Raw genomic sequence first — 21,263 nt, forward strand, 5'->3', positions numbered from 1 at the left:
CTAATCTGAACTTAAAATATGCATTATGTCCTATGTAGAATTTACACCTGTTGCACCATCTAGGCACAGCATACGTCAGAGACTAAATCTTACGTCTAGTCAAAGGTAGGCTTAAGTATAAAGTCTTGACTTGTTTCTATGGCAAAATAAAAATATTTAAATTGAGGAGACATTGGTGCATACAATGCAGAGGCGAGCAGTGGGCTTTCATGCATGCAGTGATAAGTAAATCACCAATAATTCTTATATATCATATAATACTTAATATTTACAAAGACAGACTATAAAACTTATTAAAAGCTTCATTTTATTTTGTTTTTATTCAGAATTGTTAGAATTAATCGCCAAATTAATACCTTTTGTGCAAACGAGAAAGGCTTTTGTTTAGTTAACGTGCACATTTGGTGTGTCTTTACGTTACACATGCATCTAGAAGGAGAGCGTAGCTGAGCTTGGTCGTAGTATTAGATGTTGCAACGGGCGTAACATTTTTTCGTATGTAGTTAAGCCTGACTTAGTGCTTAACCCAACTTTTTATGTCTAGCTGGTGCAACCGGCCCCTGGGGTGTAAGCTGATCGCTGCCTCTGAGAGAGAAATGGAATCCAAAATCTGGTATGGGCTGTCTTACTTAAAAGTATTTTAAGGTTGGATGATAGAGATTTTATATGCCACCCCAGAGTAACTGCTGGACCCTGCCTGGCCACCCCTATGAAAAATCCCTGGCTCCAATCTTTACCCGGACAAGTGACTTTTGTGCATGGACAAGTGAAACACAAATTTACTTGTCCGAAGGACAAGTTGCTCAAAAGGTTAATGTCAAGACAGAAGCAATAATAAGAGAAGTGCTTAAGATACCATAATTCATATCTACACTCTACTAGTTTTTCTTACCGCATCACAAGTATGTTTACTAGTGATAGACCGATATATCGGGCCGATATTTGCGAGTTTTATGTGTATCGGCATCGGCCAATATGTGGCTGCCGTGTTCGCCGATTTTTTCCGGCATTATTTACAGACAGAGTGCTGGAAGCCACAAGCGATTGCAGGTCATGTGACTAAAAACAACCAACCTTTCCATGAAAACATCGAAAGATGGTTCCATGGCACCCTCACCTGTTTTTACTTTTTGTTAAATATACAGGGCTCCAGACTGCGACCAAATGGTCGCATTTTGCGACCAAAATCTGAGAGTGTGTGACCAGTAAATTAGCCTCCCCCACCCTCCGTATTTTTTTATACATTAAACGTGGAAGGGGCACGTCAATGATCAATGAAATGAGCAATGAAATAATCAATGAGAATGAAATAATCAATGAGACGCGAGCGCACGCAAATACACACACAGCAGGGGTCTCCAACACGTCGCTCGCGATCTGCCGGTAAGTTAATTGCAAGTAGCTCGCTCGTGGGTTTATTAAAAATTGAGACTTTTAACATTTGGCATCATCATTGTGTCATTTTTATGATGTAAATTGAGTGAGCAAAAGCAGTATCGGCTCCAAATATTGGCTCAAGAAAATCAGAAGCCTGTATCGGTCATCAGCTAAGGCTGATGAAACCAAAATCGGTATCGGCATCTGCACTGAAAAATCCATATTGGTCGATCCCTAATGTTTACTGCTGTAACTGTAGATGTTCCACTGCCTCCTAAAGGATTATCTTATAGTTGTCTTTGCTTTATATAATCTCTATGCTTTTATTGCTATAAAAAGAAAGCAGACATATAGCCAGTGTCACTATTTGATTTGAATGAGCTGTGTTCTGACCTTGAGCAAACTGTACATCAAGTAAAAGTAAGATCTGACTATTTAATTAGTTATAACTAATTTATTTATCATTGCATTAAAGAGACCAACATGCTATTTCCCTTTTGGGACTTGACTTGAGTCTGATTCTGGTGGCTGTAAAATATGAACAAAGTAATACTTACTTACTCTTTAGCCAATAGAAAACATCAAGACACACCAAGAAAAGGATCTGAAAGAAGTAACAATAAATATACAACAGTTATTTATTCAGAATGGCCTTTAAACCGTCGACTTTAAAATGTTACTGTACACCACAAAACGTGGGGAAGTTTTACAATATTTACATATATGAATTAAAAAATTAATATCAACAAATTATTTACAACATGGGCTCGTCGGATTCTGCAGCAGGTGTCATGAGCAATTGAGTGCCCCCCATAGACAGTAAGGTCAAAGAGTGCTTCTATACTCTTTGGTAAGGTGCCCCCTGGCAATTCTGTCCCCCTAGGACCCCGCGTAATTCCATTGCCTGAAAAAAATCCTCATGGGTAGCCTTTGTAGCGCCTTATTACAATTCCTTGAAAATTTCGTGATGATTTATATCGTTAGAATGTTGTTAAAATTACTATTTGCTCTGCACCGACTGCGTTGACTAAAAGCACGACGGGAAAAGACTTGATGACGAGACGACACAGCATAATGCTCATTTGTAGTAGTTTTTATTGGTTTTCAACCTGTTATTGACTTTTGTTATTTGACTATTCGTATTGGTGCTGAATTATTTGTACTGTGAGCCGTTTATATTTACACATCCCAACATTTAGCATTTTACCCAAAATACTTGTTTATTTTGAATGTGGTCGCTCAGGAATGGACTCCAGATTGCAGTCCTCATCTATGTCAGCTGAAGCCCTTTTTACATCACGAGAAGAAAACACACACAGCAAAAAAAGATTTTAGTTTGAGTCAAAAGTTAGAGACATACAACTATTTGTATTAGAAACTATGATGTAATATACATGAACATATATATATATATTTATTTATTTATAATTACAAATGCCTTATGTTTGCTAAATAACTTATGCTTATAATGCTCAGCATTGCTGATAATACTCATATTTCTCCCACATATCTTATTTTCTTGTTTTTAGTTTTTCTGTTCTCAGATTCATATCACCATAAATGTGCATTTACATAACATGTCATGGAAAAATGAACACATGTAAATCTCGTGTCTTAGTCATTTATTTTACAATCAAAAACAGCTAACATGAAACAAAAACTGTAAATGCATGATGAACATAACAAGACAAACTTACTGTATCTGAGCAGCAGCTCCACTGCTCAATGCATCTCTGGTGACGCGTCTTTATTTTGATAGAGTCTGGTCTTTTTGCACCTCGCTCGTGCTCCTCATCACCTTCTCCAAAACAAAAAAGTAATCTGCAATCGACGATCCGTAACGGAGATATTTATATCTAAACCTTATCGTTTCTTTAAGCTCTGTATAACTAGCCATAGCCGCTAGCATAACAGCATTTGGTTGCGCAAGCGTACGTGTGTTTGCGCAGATCTGCGCAGACGCACATTTTACCGACACAAACCAATCAAACTGAATCCTTGTAATCGTTTATGATTGGTTACTATCCCCATCAATCAAAACTTTGTTGGCTAGGCATTGGCTGGCTTTATTTTGGCTTCATCCAGTCAACACCTAAGGAACGCTAAATGACAGCTCGCTTACCCAATGATGCTCTCCCTGGGCATTTTAAATTCTCAAACCTTACATGATTGGACAAAACAGAAAAAGGCGGTGTCATTTTTTCGGGAAAGAAATTAACGGAGTAGAAAAAGATGACTTTTCAAGAATCAATATTTCATTGAAAATGAAAATTTGTTTTAATTGAAAATGAACATGATCGATCATACTAACCAGAAGCGCGCATGTAAACAAAGGCGGATCTTTTGGGATTTGTCCCTATTTTTCGTTGTTTTGGATTAAAATTGCGGGATGCATTTTAAAGAGTGGACACTTACTGGTGTTGAGATGATATGTAAGTATTGTCCATATTAATATGCGGTCCGTCTGCATTTCATTTAATCCTTTCCACTCCAGTGTATTATGAAAAAACAAGATATGAACATGAACATGAAGGACAGAAACCCATAGATGGCCTATGCCCTTATGGCCCGCCCACGGGCCTGTGCGGGTTACGTTCAAATAATTGTGAATGAATAGTTTCATAGTTAACTATTTATGCTGTGAGCATTTATTTTAAGATTTTTAAAGTGTGTCTGACACATGGATGGTTGTCTCTGGGCATAATATTTCCCGGCTATCCACTGACTTAACAACCTGGCCTGAGATAAAACCTGAAAGCGTGTGTCTCACTTTTGTTTTAAGTGTTATTTGCAGTTTTAATATTTTTATAAGATTTTCTGAGATAAGCTTGATCTCTATTTGACGTTTGCTTTTGCACACGCCACCATTTTAGGAATGGGTTGAAGTACACAGATAGTATCGCGAGAAGATGACATACACGCGCACTCAACTGCATCTCTCTTAAACAAAAATTCACAAATTACATCAACACCAATAATTGTCACTAGACTTGCTGATATAATTGAAACAATAATTAATTTAGATTAAACTGGATTTGTAAAATTGTGAAAGACCACAGCGTATTATATGTCAATGTGCGTCAATATTGTGTCAATTATTTATTTAACCATTTCTTATTAATCATGCAACTTAAAATTGAAACAGATGCGAATAATGACATTAGACACTGAAAAGCTATTGATAAACTTTTAAGTAAATGTACAAAGCACATCGTTTAAATTAAACATTTATTAATAATTTAATTTAATATAAAATATATTTAATAAATATTAAAGTAATGTATCTAATGAAATTTATTAAATCATTAACTGTCACATCACCTTCAGCCTTCAAATACTTTTTGCTCCCGGATTTCTAATTGGTTTACAAACTATGGCGTCACTTAATTCTGCAGGCAGCTATGTGAGACTGATATGATGTCTGTTCAGGAGACAATATCGCACCAAACTTACACAATTTCTTAAGGTTCATGTTTAGTACGAGGAATATAGTGATCTGAATTAAAGTTTACCAAAATAATATTTAGGATAATCTCTTTTTGTTTGTATTTTTGCCCATTTTACCTTTTATTTAAACAGTGATAGAGGAGAGGACAGGGAGGAGAGAGGGGTCGCCCAAAGTGCGAAAGCACCACATGTCGGAGCGCTGCCCAATAAAAACTTCATCGGCTCCGACGGACATAAAAAAAATTATTTCTTTTTGTGAAATAGAAAATACAGAAACCATGAAGCACTAAATAAACTGTTTAATAACACTCCCTCTTAATTTATTGATATATTTATTTCTTATCACTTTTATTATTTTATTAGTAGGCTATATTATTTTCTTTTGTGGTTTTAATGTAATTATTTTTTATTTGTTTACTTATATTAATTGCCGGTTGTAGAGCTTGAAATATGTGTAAGTGTGTTTTAATTCTTTTTTTAAATGTAAGTACAAATGTACGTTACTCGTTGATTCTGTTGATGCTTTTTTATGTTTTTTAATCTTTTGTGTGCGCTTTGTATTATCACAAGACATATTTTTTAAATGTTAATTTGTGTAAAGTTTTAAATCGAAAGTCATAATAAACAAGCATTAAATGAGGTGTAATGTACATATTATTACACGTATGTCATTTACAACATTTATACAGTTATTTAAATGCATAGCTGGTGACAATTTTACCTAAATTTTAATTATTCTTTTTAAAAGCTCAGACTAAAATGTACAATGATATCCGTTTAAATCTTTCAATATTTCTCTGTGTGTTTGCTACCTTAATTAATTTCAAAACACTTTAAACTTTAAAGTTTGTAAAATGATTTGTCTATAATAAAAACAAATGTAATGTCTAAAACAGTTTGAATCGGTTTGAATGAATGAAATGCGAGAATCTATTCATAGACGGACATTTGCTTAAAATGTGTTACATTTAAACTCATAAGAATCCAATTTTTATTTAATGTTAAAACCAAGCACACTAATAGGCCTACAATATTAAACATTCCTTTTTGCGAACAAAATATATGGCGATTTATTTATTGAAGTCAACACAAATAGCAAATAATACTGAAAGGGCGTGTAAATATTAAATTATTAATACGATAATATTTAAAAAGATGTTATCATTTACTTTTCAAATGTTATAACAAAATATCTAAAGGGCGCTTTATGCAAAATATTTTAATGTCCGTGTTTACTATTGGACTGAAGAGAATTTTATTGTTGAAGACTTTTTATCTGATATAGAAAAGATAGACAATTCCCGATATTCATAAAGCAATTATAAAAAATGATATTAGGGAAAAATATATATATGTGTGTGTGTGTTTATGGTTTCCATGGTTTAACTACAGTTAACAATGGTTAATGTTCATACGGTGACGCTTTAATGCTGTGATTATTACGTCAAGTTTCAGAGGCTATAAAAGTCAGCGCGCGCTTCATTATTTCGTGGGTTTTCAGTTCGGCGTGTTTTGGTTCTTGTTCACAAGTCCAAGGCGATTTTCTGTGTTTTTCCTGGTTGTTTGTTTGTCTTTGCGTTGTTGTTTTTTTTGGTGTTCGTCATGTTTCCCGTCTTTGTTATTGACAGAGGATCACGACGATTCCCTTCAGCGGAAGAGCTGTCTTCTGCTTTGAATAACGGGTCGACTCTCCTGTTTGTTAAGGAGAATCGGCCCGTTGTTGCAATCAGCAGACCTCTATCTGCTCCTGAATTCACTGAGCCCTCCGTCCCTGTGTCACAGGAGGAGGCGCTCAGTGAACCGGGCAGTCCGCATGAGGGAAACACAGTGGATGCTGAGGTTTCGGTGAGGCCGTTGTCTACAGCAGAGGAAGCCTGTAAGTTCATACATATTCACCTCTGTAATAGTCCAACAATATCTGTGACTGATGTACAAACAAAAAACACTAAGTGAAATGTGTGAGAGAGAGACACTGTTAGCCAAAGGACTTTTTAATGATTAATACTACTATTCCCTTATGAATACTGATCTTTATTTTCAGTAAATTAACTTTTTTTAATAATTATTTGAAGTTTTAAAGTGTTTTGCTGTCCTTCACCACCATATGACACTGAATCTCAGATTGACAATCCTGGATGATATGCTGGATTAATAGATGATCCTTGAATCCTTAATTCTTATCTGTTCTTTTCACATACAGGTCCAGAGGAGAAGGCCATGGTCAAGGTTGAAGACACTGAGGAGGAGGCGTCAGAGTCTTCTCCTGATCATGTGCTTTCTCCAGTGTCTGGTTCAGGCTCTGTCACCAGCTCTCTTACTGAAGGGTAACATAAGACTTACACAGCATACAAACTCTTTGTAATAGATGTCATGTGTCTAACCTGACTTATTGTTTTGATATATTTGTCGGATCAGGAGTTCCTCTGTTGTGGACGACGAGCCTCCACTCAGCATCCAACCAGTGCTGTCGCTGCCTTGGGTCGGTGAGGTGGTCCCCATAGAGGACATGAAGCCACCAGCTCCCACGAAAGGTGTGAACGCACTTGATTTAGTATATTTGTGAACATTATTTTGTTGTCATCAAGTTGTTTAATTTAACCTCTTTGCTTTGTTCCCATAAGGTTTTCCAGTTTGGAAAGACCTAGGGGACACGGTGGACCTTCATGTCGCTCATGAGGAGACCACACCACCATCCTCCACTCAGGCAGCCGACACACATCAGGTGAGATTCTGTCTGCTTATCTCATCTTCAGAGAGTTTTTATAGAGACTCTAGAGGAATTATGTAATTGCTAAATTAAAACATCACATTTCAATACCCGCCAGAGTGTTTAACAGAAACTTAAACATAACCTAACTGATGATGATGTGATTTCTAGGGCGATGCTCTCAGCTCTGTGATGTCTGAATTGACACCAGCTGATCGAGCCGCCGCTCCCCCATCTCCTGCGTTATCAACAGCAGAGGAAGCCTGTAAGTTCAGACATTTTCACCTGTAATCTGTCCAACAATATCTGTGACTGATGTTCAAACAAAAAACACTGAGTGAAATGTGTGAGAGATAGAGACACTATTAGCCAAAGGACTTTTTAATGATTAATACTATTACCATGTGTAACCTGATCATTATTTTTTGCAGTTAATGAACATTTTTTAAAATAATAATTATTTGAAGTTTTGAAGTGTTTTGCTGTCCTTCACCATATGACACTGAATCTCAGATTGACAATCCTGGATGATATGCTGGATTAAAGGATGATCCTTAATTCTTATCTGTTTTTTTCATTTACAGGTCCAGAGGAGAAGGCCATGGTCGAGGTTGAAGACACTGAGGAGGAGGCGTCAGAGTCTTCTCCTGATCATGTGCTTTCTCCAGTGTCTGGTTCAGGCTCTGTCACCAGCTCTCTTACTGAAGGGTAACATAAGACTTACACAGCATACAAACTCTTTTTGTACTCGCGTGTCCATTTGCAAGATTTTATTTTTTAGCTCTAATTTACTGACTTATTGTTTTGATATATCTGTCAGGAGTTCCTCTGTTGTTGCCGACTGGAGTGAGGTTGAGCCCCTTAGCATGGCACCAGTGCTGTCGCTGCCTTGGGTCGGTGAGGTGGTCCCCAGAGACGACATGAAGCCACCAGCTCCCACGAAAGGTGTGAACGCACTTGATTTAGTATATTTGTGAACATTATTTTGTTATCATCAAGTTGTTTAATTTAACCTCTTTGCTTTGTTCCCATAAGGTTTTCCAGTTTGGAAAGACCTAGGGGACACGGTGGACCTTCATGTCGCTCATGAGGAGACCACACCACCATCGACACAGGCAGCCGACACACATCAGGTGAGATTCTGTCTGCTTATCTCATCTTCAGAGAGTTTTTATAGAGACTCTAGAGGAATTATGTAATCGCAAAATTAAAACATCACATTTCAATACCAGCCAGAGTTATTAACAGTAACTAACACATAACCTAACTGATGATGATGTGATTTCTAGGGCGATGCTCTCAGCTCTGTGATGTCTGAATTGACACCAGCTGATCGAGCCGCCGCTCCCCCATCTCCTGCGTTATCAACAGCAGAGGAAGCCTGTAAGTTCAGACATTTTCACCTGTAATATGTCCAACAATATCTGTGACTGATGTTTAAACAAAAAACACTGAGTGAAATGTGTGAGAGATAGAGACACTATTAGCCAAAGGACTTTTTAATGATTAATACTATTCCCATGTCTAACCTGATCATTATTTTTTGCAGTTTATTTATATTTCTTGAAAATAATAATTATTTGAAGTTTTGAAGTGTTTTGCTGTCCTTCACCATATGACACTGAATCTCAGATTGACAATCCTGGATGATATGCTGGATTAATGGATGATCCTTGAATCCTTAATTCTTATCTGTTCTTTTCTCTTACAGGTCCAGAGGAGAAGGCCATGGTCAAGGTTGAAGACACTGAGGAGGAGGCGTCTTCATCTGATCATGTGCTTTCTCCAGTGTCTGGTTCAGGCTCTGTCACCAGCTCTCTTACTGAAGGGTAACATAAGACTTACACAGCATAAAACTCTTTGTAATAGATGTCTGTACTCATGTGTCTAACCTGACTTATTGTTTTGATATATTTGTCGGATCAGGAGTTCCTCTGTTGTTGATGACTGGAGTGGGGTTGAGCCCCTCAGCATGGAACCAGTGCTGTCTCTGCCGTGGATCGGTGAGGTGGTCCCCAGAGATGAAATGAAGCCACCGGCCACCGTGAAAGGTGTGAACGCACTTGATTTAGTATATTTGTGAAAATAATTTTGTTGTCATCAAGTTTTTTAATTTAACCTCTTTGCTTTATTCTCAGAAGGTTTTCCAGAGTGGAAAGACCTCTGGTACACGGTGGACTTCAGTGCATCTCGTAAGGAGACCACCACACCACCATCCACAAGTGCAGGCGGCACACATCAGGTGAGATTCTGTCTGTTTGTCTCATCTTCAGAGAGTTTTTATAGAGAGGAATTAATGTAATCACAAAAGTAAAACATCACATTTCAATACCAGCCAGAGTGTTAAACAGTAACTAACACATAACCTAACTGATGATGATGATGATGATTTCTAGGAGAACATCAAGGACCACGAGACTAAAGATCTCAAGGCAAGGGCGGAGATTTTAGTCTTTGATTTGGTCCGTTTCTCCGGATGTGGTTATGTTTCTGCAGAATTCCGGTAAGGACTCACAGATATTCAGTTGTTTTGTTGCAGTAACATTTTTGTGTTTTGACATCCAGCGATTAAGTCACGCTGATCAGATGCCTAATTAATTGTTAGAGAGCCGAGATAGTTTACAATGATAATTTTTCTCCCATGCAGATTTAAGGTAGGGCGAACACTGGTGGACTTTGCCCTGACCTCTGAGGAGGCATGTAGTCTCGTGAGGAAGACTTTGGACCGGGAGATGCTCCGTCTTCGTAAAGAAGAGAGTTCGCCCCAGAAATTGATTCACCTTTACAGGTTCATAAAGAGGTATGAAGATCTTTCTCCTGCCACATCTGTCAAGAATGTTTTTCAGTTGGCAAACAATGATGATAACAAAAGCGAATCAGTACATTAGAAGTCATACAATTTAGATTAATTCTGCGCTTAAAGAGAATCTTATTAATCTATTCAGTTTGGTCAAATGTATTCTTCCATTTCTTATAGGTTTAGTTACAATATGTTAGTTTTGTCTGTATGCAAAAATAAACAGCAATTGCTTAAGCACTACAATCATTGCAGAAACGGTACTCACAGTTTTTCCTATGCGTTCCTAGGTATCCCATGATATTTGTTGGCATGAAGTGCCAACTTTCTTCATGGGTCCTCGAGGATCTTTATGATTCAGACCTCTCTTCAGAGGATGAATCTGATGAGGTTGTACCTGCTGCTGCCCCTGCTCCTGCTGACCCTCCAGCAGTGATCCTTCCCTCTCCTCCTCCTGCACCTGCTCCTGCTGACCCTCCAGCAGTGATCCTTCCCTCTCCTCCTCCTGCACCTGCTCCTGCTGACCCTCCAGCAGTGCTCCTTCCCTCGCCACCTCCTGCTCCTGCTGACCCTCCAGCAGTGATCCTTCCCTCGCCACCTCCTGCTCCTGCTGACCCTCCAGCAGTGATCCTTCCCTCGCCACCTCCTGCTCCTGCTGACCCTCCAGCAGTGATCCTTCCCTCGCCACCTCCTGCGCCTGCTGACCCTCCAGCAGGGGTTCCACCCTCCCCTAGTGTGTCTCAGTAAGTTAAACAAATTGTGTCACTTTTTATCTGTTACTATTATAATATTACAATAAGCTGCTGGTAAATGTTTGCAGAAACAGTTCTTAAAAATATTTAAATGTGTTTTTAGACCTTCACCTCCAGATGGATCGACTGCTCCGGTTGAGACGCCTCAGCCCCAGACGCCTCCATCCTCTCAGGTAGATTGTGAACATAAGCTCAAACTGATTTTGCCAAGTGGCTGATGTCCTCAGGGCATCATATTATGTTGACCCAAGGACAACATTTTTCTAAATAAAACCTAAACCTACCCCAAACCCCAACCATAACCAAACCCTAAAATCAGAGGGACATGATAAGTGAAAAACAATGGTCTAGAAACAGCTAATCCTGGTTGTAAACTTAAACTTAAAACAAACTGTAAACTTATTTCTGAAATCTGATTGGTTGATTGAAATGTTGTCCCAGGGTCAACATAATGTTGTCCTGAGGACATCAACCACTTGGCAAAATCAGGAGAGCCGTGAAGCTAATTGGTGTTAATAATAATGAAAAAGTAGTTTCATGTAAATGTTTTAAACCTTTTATTGTTTTACATACAGCAAACCAGTGCAGACAAGGTGGAGGATAAGAAGGTGGAGACTAGTTTACCATCTCCGTAAGTTTGTCAAAGTCTCTCTAAGTTCATCTGTAACCAATCTAGTATTATGTTTATGTTTTTAAATCTTTAACAGTAAACTTAATATTTTATTGTTTAAATATTTGCAGAAACAGTTCTTAACAATATATATAAATGTGTTTTTAGACCTTCACCTCCTGATGGGTCAACCGCTCCGGTTGCACCTCCTCAGCCCCAAACGCCTCCATCCTCTCAGGTAGATTGTGAACATTATTAGTGCCAATTTTATTGAAAAAGTAGTTTCATGTAAATGTTTTAAATCTCTAATTGTTTTACTTACAGCAAACTAGTGCAGATGAGGTGGAGGATATGGAGGTGGAGACTAGTTTACCAGCTCCGTAAGTTTATAAAAGTTTCTCTAAATTCATTTCTAACCAGTATAGTATTACCTTTAGCTTTGTTTTTAAATCTTCTTCAGTAAACTTAATATTTTATTGCTCAAATGTTTGAAGAAACAATTCTTAACAATATATATAAATGTGTTTTTAGACCTTCACCTCCGGATGGGTCAACCGCTCCGGTTGCACCTCCTCAGCCCCAAACGCCTCCTCAGCCCCAAACGCCTCCATCCTCTCAGGTAGATTGTGAACATTATTAGTGTCAATATTAATGATAAAGAAGTTTCATGTAAATGTTTTAAATCTGATTGTTTTACTTACAGCAAAATAAAGCAGATGAGGTGGAGGACATGGAGGTGGAGGCTAGTTTACCAGCTCTGTAAGTTTATAAAAGTTTCTCTACATTCATCTGTAACCAGTCTAGTATTACATTTAGCTGTGTTTTTAAATCTTTAACAGTAAACTTAATATTTTATTGTTTGAATGTTTGCAGACACAGTTCTTAACAATATATAAATGTGTTTTTAGACCTTCACCTCCAGATGGCTCAACCGTTCAGGTTGCGTCTCCGCAGACGCCTCCTCAGCCCCAAACGCCTCCTCAGCCCCAAACGCCTCCTCAGCCACAGCCGTCTTTGTCCTCTCAGGTAGATTGTGAACATTATTAGTGCCAATATTAATGAAAAAGTAGTTTCCTGTAAATGTTTTAAATCTAATTGTTTTACTTACAGCAAACTAGTGCAGACAAGGTGGAGGACATGGAGGTGGAGACTAGTTTACCATCTCTGTAAGTTTATAAAAGTTTCTCTAAATGTAACCAGTCTAGTATTACCTTTAGCTTTGTTTTTAGGTCTTCTTCAGTAAACTTAATATTTTATTGTTTGAATGTTTGCAGAAACCGTTCTTAACAATATATTTAAATGTGTTTTTAGACCTCCATCTCCAGATGGGTCAACTGCTCCGGTTGCATCTCCTCAGCCACAGACGCCTCCTCAGCCCCAAATGCCTCCATCCTCTCAGGTAGGTTGTGAACATTATTAGTGTTAATATTAATGAAAAAGTGAAAGAAAAAGTAGTTTCATGTAAATGTTTTAAATCTCTAATTGTTTTACTTACAGCAAACTAGTGCAGATGAGGTGGAGGATATGGAGGTGGAGACTAGTTTACCATCTCCGTAAGTTTATAAAAGTTTCTCTAAATTCATCTTTAACCAGTCTAGTATTACCTTTAGCTTTGTTTTTAAATCTTCTTCAGTAAACTTAATATTTTATTGCGCAAATGTTTGAAGAAACAGTTCTTAACAATATATTTAAATGTGTTTTTAGACCTCCACCTCCAGATGGGTCAACCGCTCCGGTTGCACCTCCTCAGCCCCAGCCGTCTTCGTCCTATCAGGTAGATTGTGAACTTTATTAGTGCCAATTTTAATGATAAAGTAGTTTCATGTAAATTAGTCTTTAGCAGAACTTCTGTTAATTTTAATTTGTTTTAATAAATGTGTTTTAAATCTAAAATTACAGCAAAGTAATGAGATGGAGCTGACATCAATAATGGCCAGACTCTGTCTCACAGAAACTGATATTAAAGCTCAGTAAGTTTATCATAGTCTGTCTGTTTTAGACTTTACATTTTTTATTTGCACAAATGTTTACAGAAACAGTTCTTAACAATATATTTAAATGTGTGTTAGACCTTCACCTCCGGATGGGTCAACCGCTCCGGTTGCGTCTCCGCAGACGCCTCCTCAGCCCCAAACGCCTCCTCAGCCCCAAACGCCTCCTCAGCCCCAAACGCCTCCTCAGCCCCAAACGCCACCTCAGCCCCAGACGCCACCTCAGCCCCAGACGCCTCCTCAGCCCCAAACGCCTCCTCAGCCCCAAACGCCTCCTCAGCCCCAAACGCCTCCTCAGCCCCAAACGCCTCCTCAGCCCCAGACGTCTTCATCCTCTCAGGTAGATTGTGAACATTATTAGTGTCAATTTTAATGTTAAATTGTTTCATGTAAATTAGTCTTCAGCAGAACTTGTGTTAATTTTAATTTGTTTTAATAAATGTGTTTTAAATCTAAAATTACAGCAAAGTAATGAGATGGAGCTGACGTCAATTATGGCCAGACTCTGGCTCACAGAAACTGATATTAAAGCTCAGTAAGTTTATCATAGTCTGTCTGTTTTAGACTTTACATTTTTTATTTGCACAAATGTTTACAGAAACAGTTCTTAACAATATATGTATATGTATTTATAGACATTCATCTCCTCACGGGCTGTTGGCGGAGGTCACGCCACCTCAGGCCATGTAAGTTCAAAGTCAAAGTCTCTTTAAATTCATCTGTAACCAGTCTAGTATTACTTATATTAAAATGATTAATGCTTATATATTACATACTTTATTTTTTACAGTAAAGTTAAATGTTATCAGAAACTTACAGTATCTTTATTTGTATGTGTAGACTTTCACCTCCTCACAGACAAGCGCCTCCTCCCGCCTCATCTCCACAGTGTCGCGCTTTTAAGCGTCCGCCTCCTCCGTCACAGGTAGATTTAAGCCGAAGCCTTCAGCAGAACTCAATATTCATTTTAATTTGTTTTAATATACGTGTATTTAATCTTCAGGATGAGATGAAGCCGACGCCAAAGACGGACAGTCGGAATAGGCTGTCGGCTGAGGTCACGCCGCCTCCGGCCCAGACACCATCGTCTGCTCAGGTAGATTTAACCAAAGACCTAAATGTTATTTGTGACAATTAAATTGAGAATTTCATTTCTTTTATTAAATCTTTGATTGTTTTATTTACAGCAAAATAAAGCAGACACTGCCGTGGCCGACTGTTCTTCAGTTTCTCAGTAAGTCTTTATTTCAGCATGAACCTTTGTTATATTACATTTAGTTTTTTATTTGAGATATTTTAGCGCTTGAATGTTTGAATTCTCACAGTGCTTTTATATGTTTATAGACCTTCAACTAATAACAGTCGGCCAATCCGGCAAGTGTCTCCTCCTGCCTCTCCTCGTAAGCGTCCGGCTCCTAAGCGTCCGGCGTCTTTACAGGTAGATTAAAACTGAAGTCTTTAGCAGAACTCAATGATCATTTTAATTTGTTTTAATATACGTGTATTTAATCTTCAGGATGATCCGGATGAGATGGAGCCGACGCCAAAGAGGCCCAGGCTGTGCAATACCGATATTAAAGCTCAGTAAGTTTATCATAGTCTGTCTGTTTTAGACTTTACATTTTTTATTTGCACAAATGTTAACAGAAACAGTTCTTAACGATATATTTATATGTATTTATAGACATTCATCTCCTCACAGGCTGTTGACTGATGTCACGCCACCTCAGGCCCAGTAAGTTTATCAAAATCTCTTTAAATTCATCCCTAACCAGTTGGTATTACGTTTAGCTGTGTTTTTACATTTTTTACAGTAAAGTTATCAGAAACAGTTCTTACAGTATCTTTATTTGTATGTGTAGACTTTCACCTCCTCACAGACAAGCGCCTCCTCCCGCCTCACCTCCTCAGCGTCGTGCTGTCAAGCGTCCGGCGTCTTTACAGGTAGATTAAAACTGAAGTCTTTAGCAGAACTTAATGATCATTTTAATTTGTTTTAATATACATGTATTTAATCTTCAGGATGATCCGGAGGAGATGGAGCCGACGCCGAAGAGGGAGAGGCGAAATGGGCTGTCGACTGAGGTCACGCCTCCTCCGGCCCAGACGCCATCATCCTCTCAGGTAAATTTAACCGTTTAGACCTAAACGTTATTAAGTGACAATTTCATTGAGAATTTAATTTAATTTATTAAATCTTTGATTGTTTTATTTACAGCAAAATAAAGCAGACGCTGGGGAGGTCGAGTGCTCTTCTGTGTCTCAGTAAGTCTTTATTTCAGCATTAACCTTTGTTAAACTACATTTAGTTTTTTATTTAAGATGTTTTAGCGCTTGAATGTTTGAATTCTCACAGTACTTTTATATGTGTTTATAGGCTTTCACCTCCTCAGAGACATATGCCTCCTCCCGCCTCTTGTCGCCGTCTTTGGCGTCCGGCTCCGTCTTCACAGGTAGATTTAAAGCGAAGGCTTTAACAGAACTAAATATTCATTTTATTTTGTTTTAATATACGTGTATTTAATCTTCAGGATGAGATGGAGCCGACGCCAAAGAGGGCCAAACTTAACAGGCTGTCGGCTGGTGTCACGCCTCCTCCGGCCCAGACGCCCTCATCCGCTCAGGTAGATTTAACCAAAGACTTAAATGTTATTTGTGACAATTTCATTGAGAATTTCATTTCATTGATTAAATCATTGATTGTTTTATTTACAGCAAAATAAAGCAGACACTGCCGTGGCCGACTGTTCTTCAGTTTCTCAGTAAGTCTTTATTTCAGCCTTAACCTTTGTTATATTACATTTAGTTTTTTATTTGAGATGTTTTAGTGCTTGAATGTTTGAATTCTCACAGTGCTTTTATATGTTTATAGACCTTCAACTAATAACAGTCGGCCAATCCGGCAAGTGTCTCCTCCCGCCTCTCTTCCTAAACGTCGTGCTCTTAAGCGTCCCGCTCCATCCACTTCACAGGTAGATTTATACCAGAGCCCTAAACAAAACAAATTCAATTAAAAAAGTTATTTGATGTCTTAAATCTCTGTTTGTTTTATTTGCAGGAAGCATCTGAAGGCATGGTATCAGACGCCAAGAGACCCAGACTTGATGGGTTACTTTAAAAAAAAAAAAAGAAGAAGAAGAAGAGACCCAACTTCACCTCCTCAAACCCCACCCCTATGAGCAGAAAATAAATAAAAATATTTTGATATTAAACAGAGTAGAGTAGTGGAAAAAAACAAAAAAGAGAAAGATTGTTTGTGACGCATTCATTATGTTCATTTATTGTGTCAAACTTAAATGTAATGCGATTATCAGCCGCATCAAATGAAAAGAGGAAAAATCATGATCAGGTTTTACCAACATTTCCATCATCCACTAGAAAGCACTTACAGCCAAACTTACTGTAAACCTAATAAGACAAAGAACCAAGTTAGGTTGAAATCACTGAGAGAGAAAGTTAACTTAGTCTAAAGTTTCTCTGTTCTCCTTTAACTCCTTTAGTAACACTAAACAGACAGATCACAGATGAGTTCAAACAGTTAACTAACTTAAAATCAATTCAAGGTCTTTACACCTTCTAACAATCTGATTATGAGGTTAAAAGATCAAAAAGGTTTTCAAACGTCTCTCTACAGCTTATGACATATAATATATGAGAGATTTCTGACTGCAGCAAAAACTTTTATTATCATAAGCAAACATTGAAGTTGATTGGTTATGACGTGGACGACCAATGAAAACATAAATCATTTCTGAAGAGTTTGTTTTGAATAAATACAGTAAATAATCTTTTATTTAATATCTAAAGGTGAAAACATCTGTAAGAGAGATCTGTATACGAGCTGTTAACTGTTAATGTTTGTATATAGCACATGATTCACATTGTTTTCTTTATCACACTGCATTCAGGGATCTTGATGGCCACATAAAGGAGGTGACCTATAAAGCAGCACAACATTTTATTCATCTGTTTCAGAGGTAAGTTATTTTATTACAAATGTTACTTTATAAAGTCACTGTTTTATTAAAGTCATTTAAAATGATAAATATCCAGTGATGCTCTGAATGAACTGAGATTTATTGAACACACAGTGTTTCTGTTCATCTCATGTTATTCTTGAGTATTTATAGAGTAATATTTCATCCCGAAGAGTCTTTAGTTTGATCAGATTTATAAAAGAGAGATCAGCTTTAACTCTGGAGGTGAACCGCGGGAGGAGTGAGTCAAGAACAAGCAACACACACAAAACATTATCTCACTATCTCTTGATAACTTATAATTCACTACATGTTCATATCAATGATTAATTCATGAATTCAGCTTTAAACAAACACACACACACAACTTCACTGTTACTCTGTTTCAGGGTTTATTTTAGTTAATGATATTTATCTTCAGAGGACGTCTGCGCATGCGTGCACTTATGATGAGCGTTCAGCAGTGCTATATTATAATGTTAAAGCACTTTTATTACATTTACAGATGCAAATATTAATTGCTGTCTATCTCTGTCTGTTTTCTTTTTGAAAATAAAATATTTTTTAATAAAATGGATTGTTGTTTGTGATTGGACTGAATACTATACACATACATATGTTTATTATTAATATATCTCCAAATATCAGTGGATACATAAATTAAACACAAGTTACAATTCAATCAGTTACTGAATGTTACAATAAAGTACATTTACACATCAATTCAAAACAAACTCATCGCTCTCTTTTACTTATTAGATATTATGAGATCTCAATTTATAATAAATGTGTGTGTAAATACATTGTCAATACTGAGCCAGAAACTTTAACCTATACTTGTCCTCTGTACATTTGATCTATAATTGGTCTTTTTCTTTAGAAATGGGCCTTTTGCAGCTACTTTCCTGAGCTATCATTTTTGAGCCAAATGGAAATGGAGATATGTGGATATATTAAGTGATTAATGACATATTATGTTACTATGGACACTAATGTAACATTTCCATTCTTCACTTCTGTCACAGCAGATTATTCAATGCAAATGAATTATTATTAGTGTAGTGTACTGAAAAAGCATTACACAAAATTATTGAAAATCTGTAAGGACTGTAAAGTGTACAGTTACTTTAAAAAACCATAGGTCTCCCATTTCTGTTCCTGGAGGGCAGAAATCAGTCTCAACCCCAATCAAACACATCTGAACCTGCTAATATCACAGGGCTGACAACGTTTGAGTTTATCTTGGAGTGAGATTTAATGGGGGGAGAGGGTGTTTGAGGGTTTATAGAGGGTTGGCATCTTGGGGTGGTTATTAAATTATTTATTACAATTATATTTCACTAATTGATTATTAAATAATAAAATCATTATGTGTGATCTTTACTAAAATAACCATTTGCCAAACAACTTATTTGATAATAGTGTGGATTTTTTGCTCTTTCTCCATGGAATTGTTGCAAAAAAGGTTTGCATTACAAATGCAATTACATTTTTTAAATTAAATTGAATTAAAAGCTTTTACTGAGTTTAAAGTCTGTTATCATTTTTATGTGTGTGTACTATGGATAATATAAATACACACACATACATGTATTATATATTTAAAAAGTATTTACATGTGTATACGTTTTTAAATATAGGCTAAATGTGGCACTTCCTCCTCACAGCAGCAGTAATGTGCATTGGTGAAAGATGGATACAGTTAACACTCATTTATACATCACTCATTATATTATCAAAAATAGTGACAATAATCCAAATTCAGAAAAAAACTGTCACAATCTTATAAGATCGGTAAAATTGCACATTTGCATCAGGCTTAAAAAACAAACCTCACCCGGATTGAATCAAGCGCGTAACGGTGGCGTAATAACTGTGACGCGCATGAAAAAATAAAATATTAAATATTAATTAAAATATTAAATTGCATTAAAGAAAATAAACTTATGCGACTACACCGCATGTGACGTGGCGACCGGAAGTGATGTATTTCAGTGTGTTCTAATCAAAACTGTGTGCAAAGTTAAAATGATTAATTATTGTTTGTTTTACTTTATCAGTAACACTGGAATACTCTAATTACTGGTAAGTAAATTATTAACTATATATTCGTAGATTAAAGGTTCTCTCCTATGACAGATTTACGATTAAACTACATTTTCTTTACGACTGCCACTAGGGGGCGAACTCCCGACATTTATATCTGTATAATGTACAATGGAAAGGCTGTTTACCATATCTATAAAATATTAAAAAAGAAAACATGTAGTGCAATTTTAGTCATTAGGAGAAGACTGGTTATATGTTGTGGGTACTTGACATGTAACAATTAATGAAAGTAAACAGTTATGAACAAAATATTTTTAGGAGTGTTGATCTCTTACACTTTTACTATTAACATTTGGCTCTTACATGTTAAACTGCAATTGTTTTTAAAATATTAATAAAGAAAATATGAGTTTTCAGTAATTAAAAGGCTTTCAAATTTCAAATTTTTTTGAAAATGCATGTTTGTAATATGTTTTTTTTTTCAAATATACTATAACAAAAGTAACAAAAATGACAACAACTTACACATATATGGTAAAAGTAAAAAATATATCAAAAGTAAAAATAGGGGTAAAAGTTTGGCCCGCGTCATATTTATAATTTTAAAATCTGGCCCCTGAAGAAAAGTAGTTGAAGACCCCTGCAATATTACATACAGAATTTTGTGGTAAAACGACCCCCCCCACACACACACAAAAAAAAATCAACCAGACCAGACAACTTCCACTTCAGATTCATGTGAAAGTTAAAATAATTAACAAATGATGTTTTTGAAAACTTTTCATTATTTATAACTGTGTTAAAGAAGTTCCAAAAAGTTTAAAGATCTTTGCACAGTTAATTTGCATCCCCCTCATGTGCTGCGCTGCGCCTGACACAGCATATCCCGTTTTTGCCCAATATCGATTCAAAACTAAGTTACTCTGCCCACCAAAGCATGTAGAAGAAACTATTTCAGAAAAAAACATTTGCCGATTATAACAAAATACTTGTTTATTTTGAATGTGTTCGCTCAGGAATGGACTCCAGATTGCAGTCCTCATCTATGTCAGCTGAAGCCCTTTTTACATCACGAGAAGATAACACACACAGCAAAAAAAGATTTTAGTTTGAGTCAAAAGTTAGAGACATACAACTATTTGTATTAGAAACTATGATGTAATATACATGAACATATATATATATTTATAATTACAAATGCCTTATGTTTGCTAAATAACTCATGCTTATAATGCTCAGCATTGCTGATAATACTCATATTTCTCCCACATATCTTATTTTCTTGTTTTTAGTTTTTATGTTCTATCCATCAGATTCATATTGTAATGAACCTTCTATTTTAAATATTACAGAGGTTCACTAGAAGTAATGGAGAACAAGAAGGTAAACACTGCACACAACAGAACTTTCGCAAAATATATATATATATATATCACTTTATTAACAATCCCAAAATAGATAAATAGAAAACTCTTATTTAAATATATGCATTAAGTTAAAGATCACATTTATATGGCACACAACACTGCACTCTAGTGGTTACTCAAGACCTCGCA

At 36.7% G+C, this 21,263-nt stretch overlaps 1 protein-coding gene, 3 long non-coding RNA genes and 1 pseudogene across 4 annotated transcripts; all 5 read left to right on the plus strand.

Annotated features, from left to right (window-relative positions):
• LOC141349177 (interferon-induced protein 44-like) overlaps positions 1–7,349 on the plus strand; it is a 22,421-nt pseudogene extending 15,072 nt beyond the window's left edge.
• On the plus strand, positions 3,675–5,463 carry LOC141358967 (uncharacterized). Its single transcript, XR_012365545.1, has 2 exons — positions 3,675–3,809; positions 4,957–5,463. It is a non-coding gene; the product is annotated as an uncharacterized lncRNA (long non-coding RNA).
• Positions 6,779–15,550, plus strand: LOC129440978 (uncharacterized). The gene is made up of 36 exons (XM_073860383.1): positions 6,779–6,782; positions 7,025–7,148; positions 7,240–7,355; positions 7,446–7,546; positions 7,703–7,796; positions 8,116–8,239; positions 8,352–8,476; positions 8,567–8,664; positions 8,821–8,914; positions 9,243–9,360; positions 9,458–9,582; positions 9,670–9,773; positions 9,928–10,034; positions 10,179–10,331; positions 10,619–11,071; positions 11,184–11,253; positions 11,656–11,711; positions 11,859–11,928; positions 12,015–12,070; positions 12,222–12,309; positions 12,394–12,449; positions 12,599–12,716; positions 12,801–12,856; positions 13,002–13,089; positions 13,188–13,243; positions 13,395–13,464; positions 13,590–13,660; positions 13,760–14,021; positions 14,146–14,216; positions 14,317–14,367; positions 14,522–14,606; positions 14,685–14,777; positions 14,869–14,915; positions 15,026–15,119; positions 15,198–15,265; positions 15,366–15,550. The coding sequence occupies exons 1-36, from the start codon at positions 6,779–6,781 to the stop codon at positions 15,418–15,420; spliced, it is 3,621 nt and encodes a 1,206-aa protein (XP_073716484.1). The 3' UTR covers positions 15,421–15,550.
• Positions 15,551–16,393: 843 nt separating this feature from the next.
• LOC141358965 (uncharacterized) lies at positions 16,394–17,415 on the plus strand. Its single transcript, XR_012365544.1, has 3 exons — positions 16,394–16,443; positions 16,554–16,653; positions 16,740–17,415. It is a non-coding gene; the product is annotated as an uncharacterized lncRNA (long non-coding RNA).
• Positions 17,416–17,418: 3 nt separating this feature from the next.
• LOC141358968 (uncharacterized) lies at positions 17,419–18,231 on the plus strand. The gene is made up of 2 exons (XR_012365546.1): positions 17,419–17,658; positions 17,832–18,231. It is a non-coding gene; the product is annotated as an uncharacterized lncRNA (long non-coding RNA).
• Positions 18,232–21,263: the final 3,032 nt, after the last annotated feature.

Source organism: Misgurnus anguillicaudatus, chromosome 22 (assembly GCF_027580225.2).
Source record: "Misgurnus anguillicaudatus chromosome 22, ASM2758022v2, whole genome shotgun sequence".
NCBI lineage: Eukaryota > Metazoa > Chordata > Actinopteri > Cypriniformes > Cobitidae > Misgurnus > Misgurnus anguillicaudatus.

Excerpts from the sequence above, each read along its gene's own strand:
- LOC129440978 (XM_073860383.1), top strand. Across the intron at positions 9,583-9,669 it reads GCCACCGGCCACCGTGAAAG|AAGGTTTTCCAGAGTGGAAA; the intron begins GTGTGAACGCAC and ends CTTTATTCTCAG. Across the intron at positions 11,929-12,014 it reads AAACGCCTCCATCCTCTCAG|CAAACTAGTGCAGATGAGGT; the intron begins GTAGATTGTGAA and ends TTTTACTTACAG.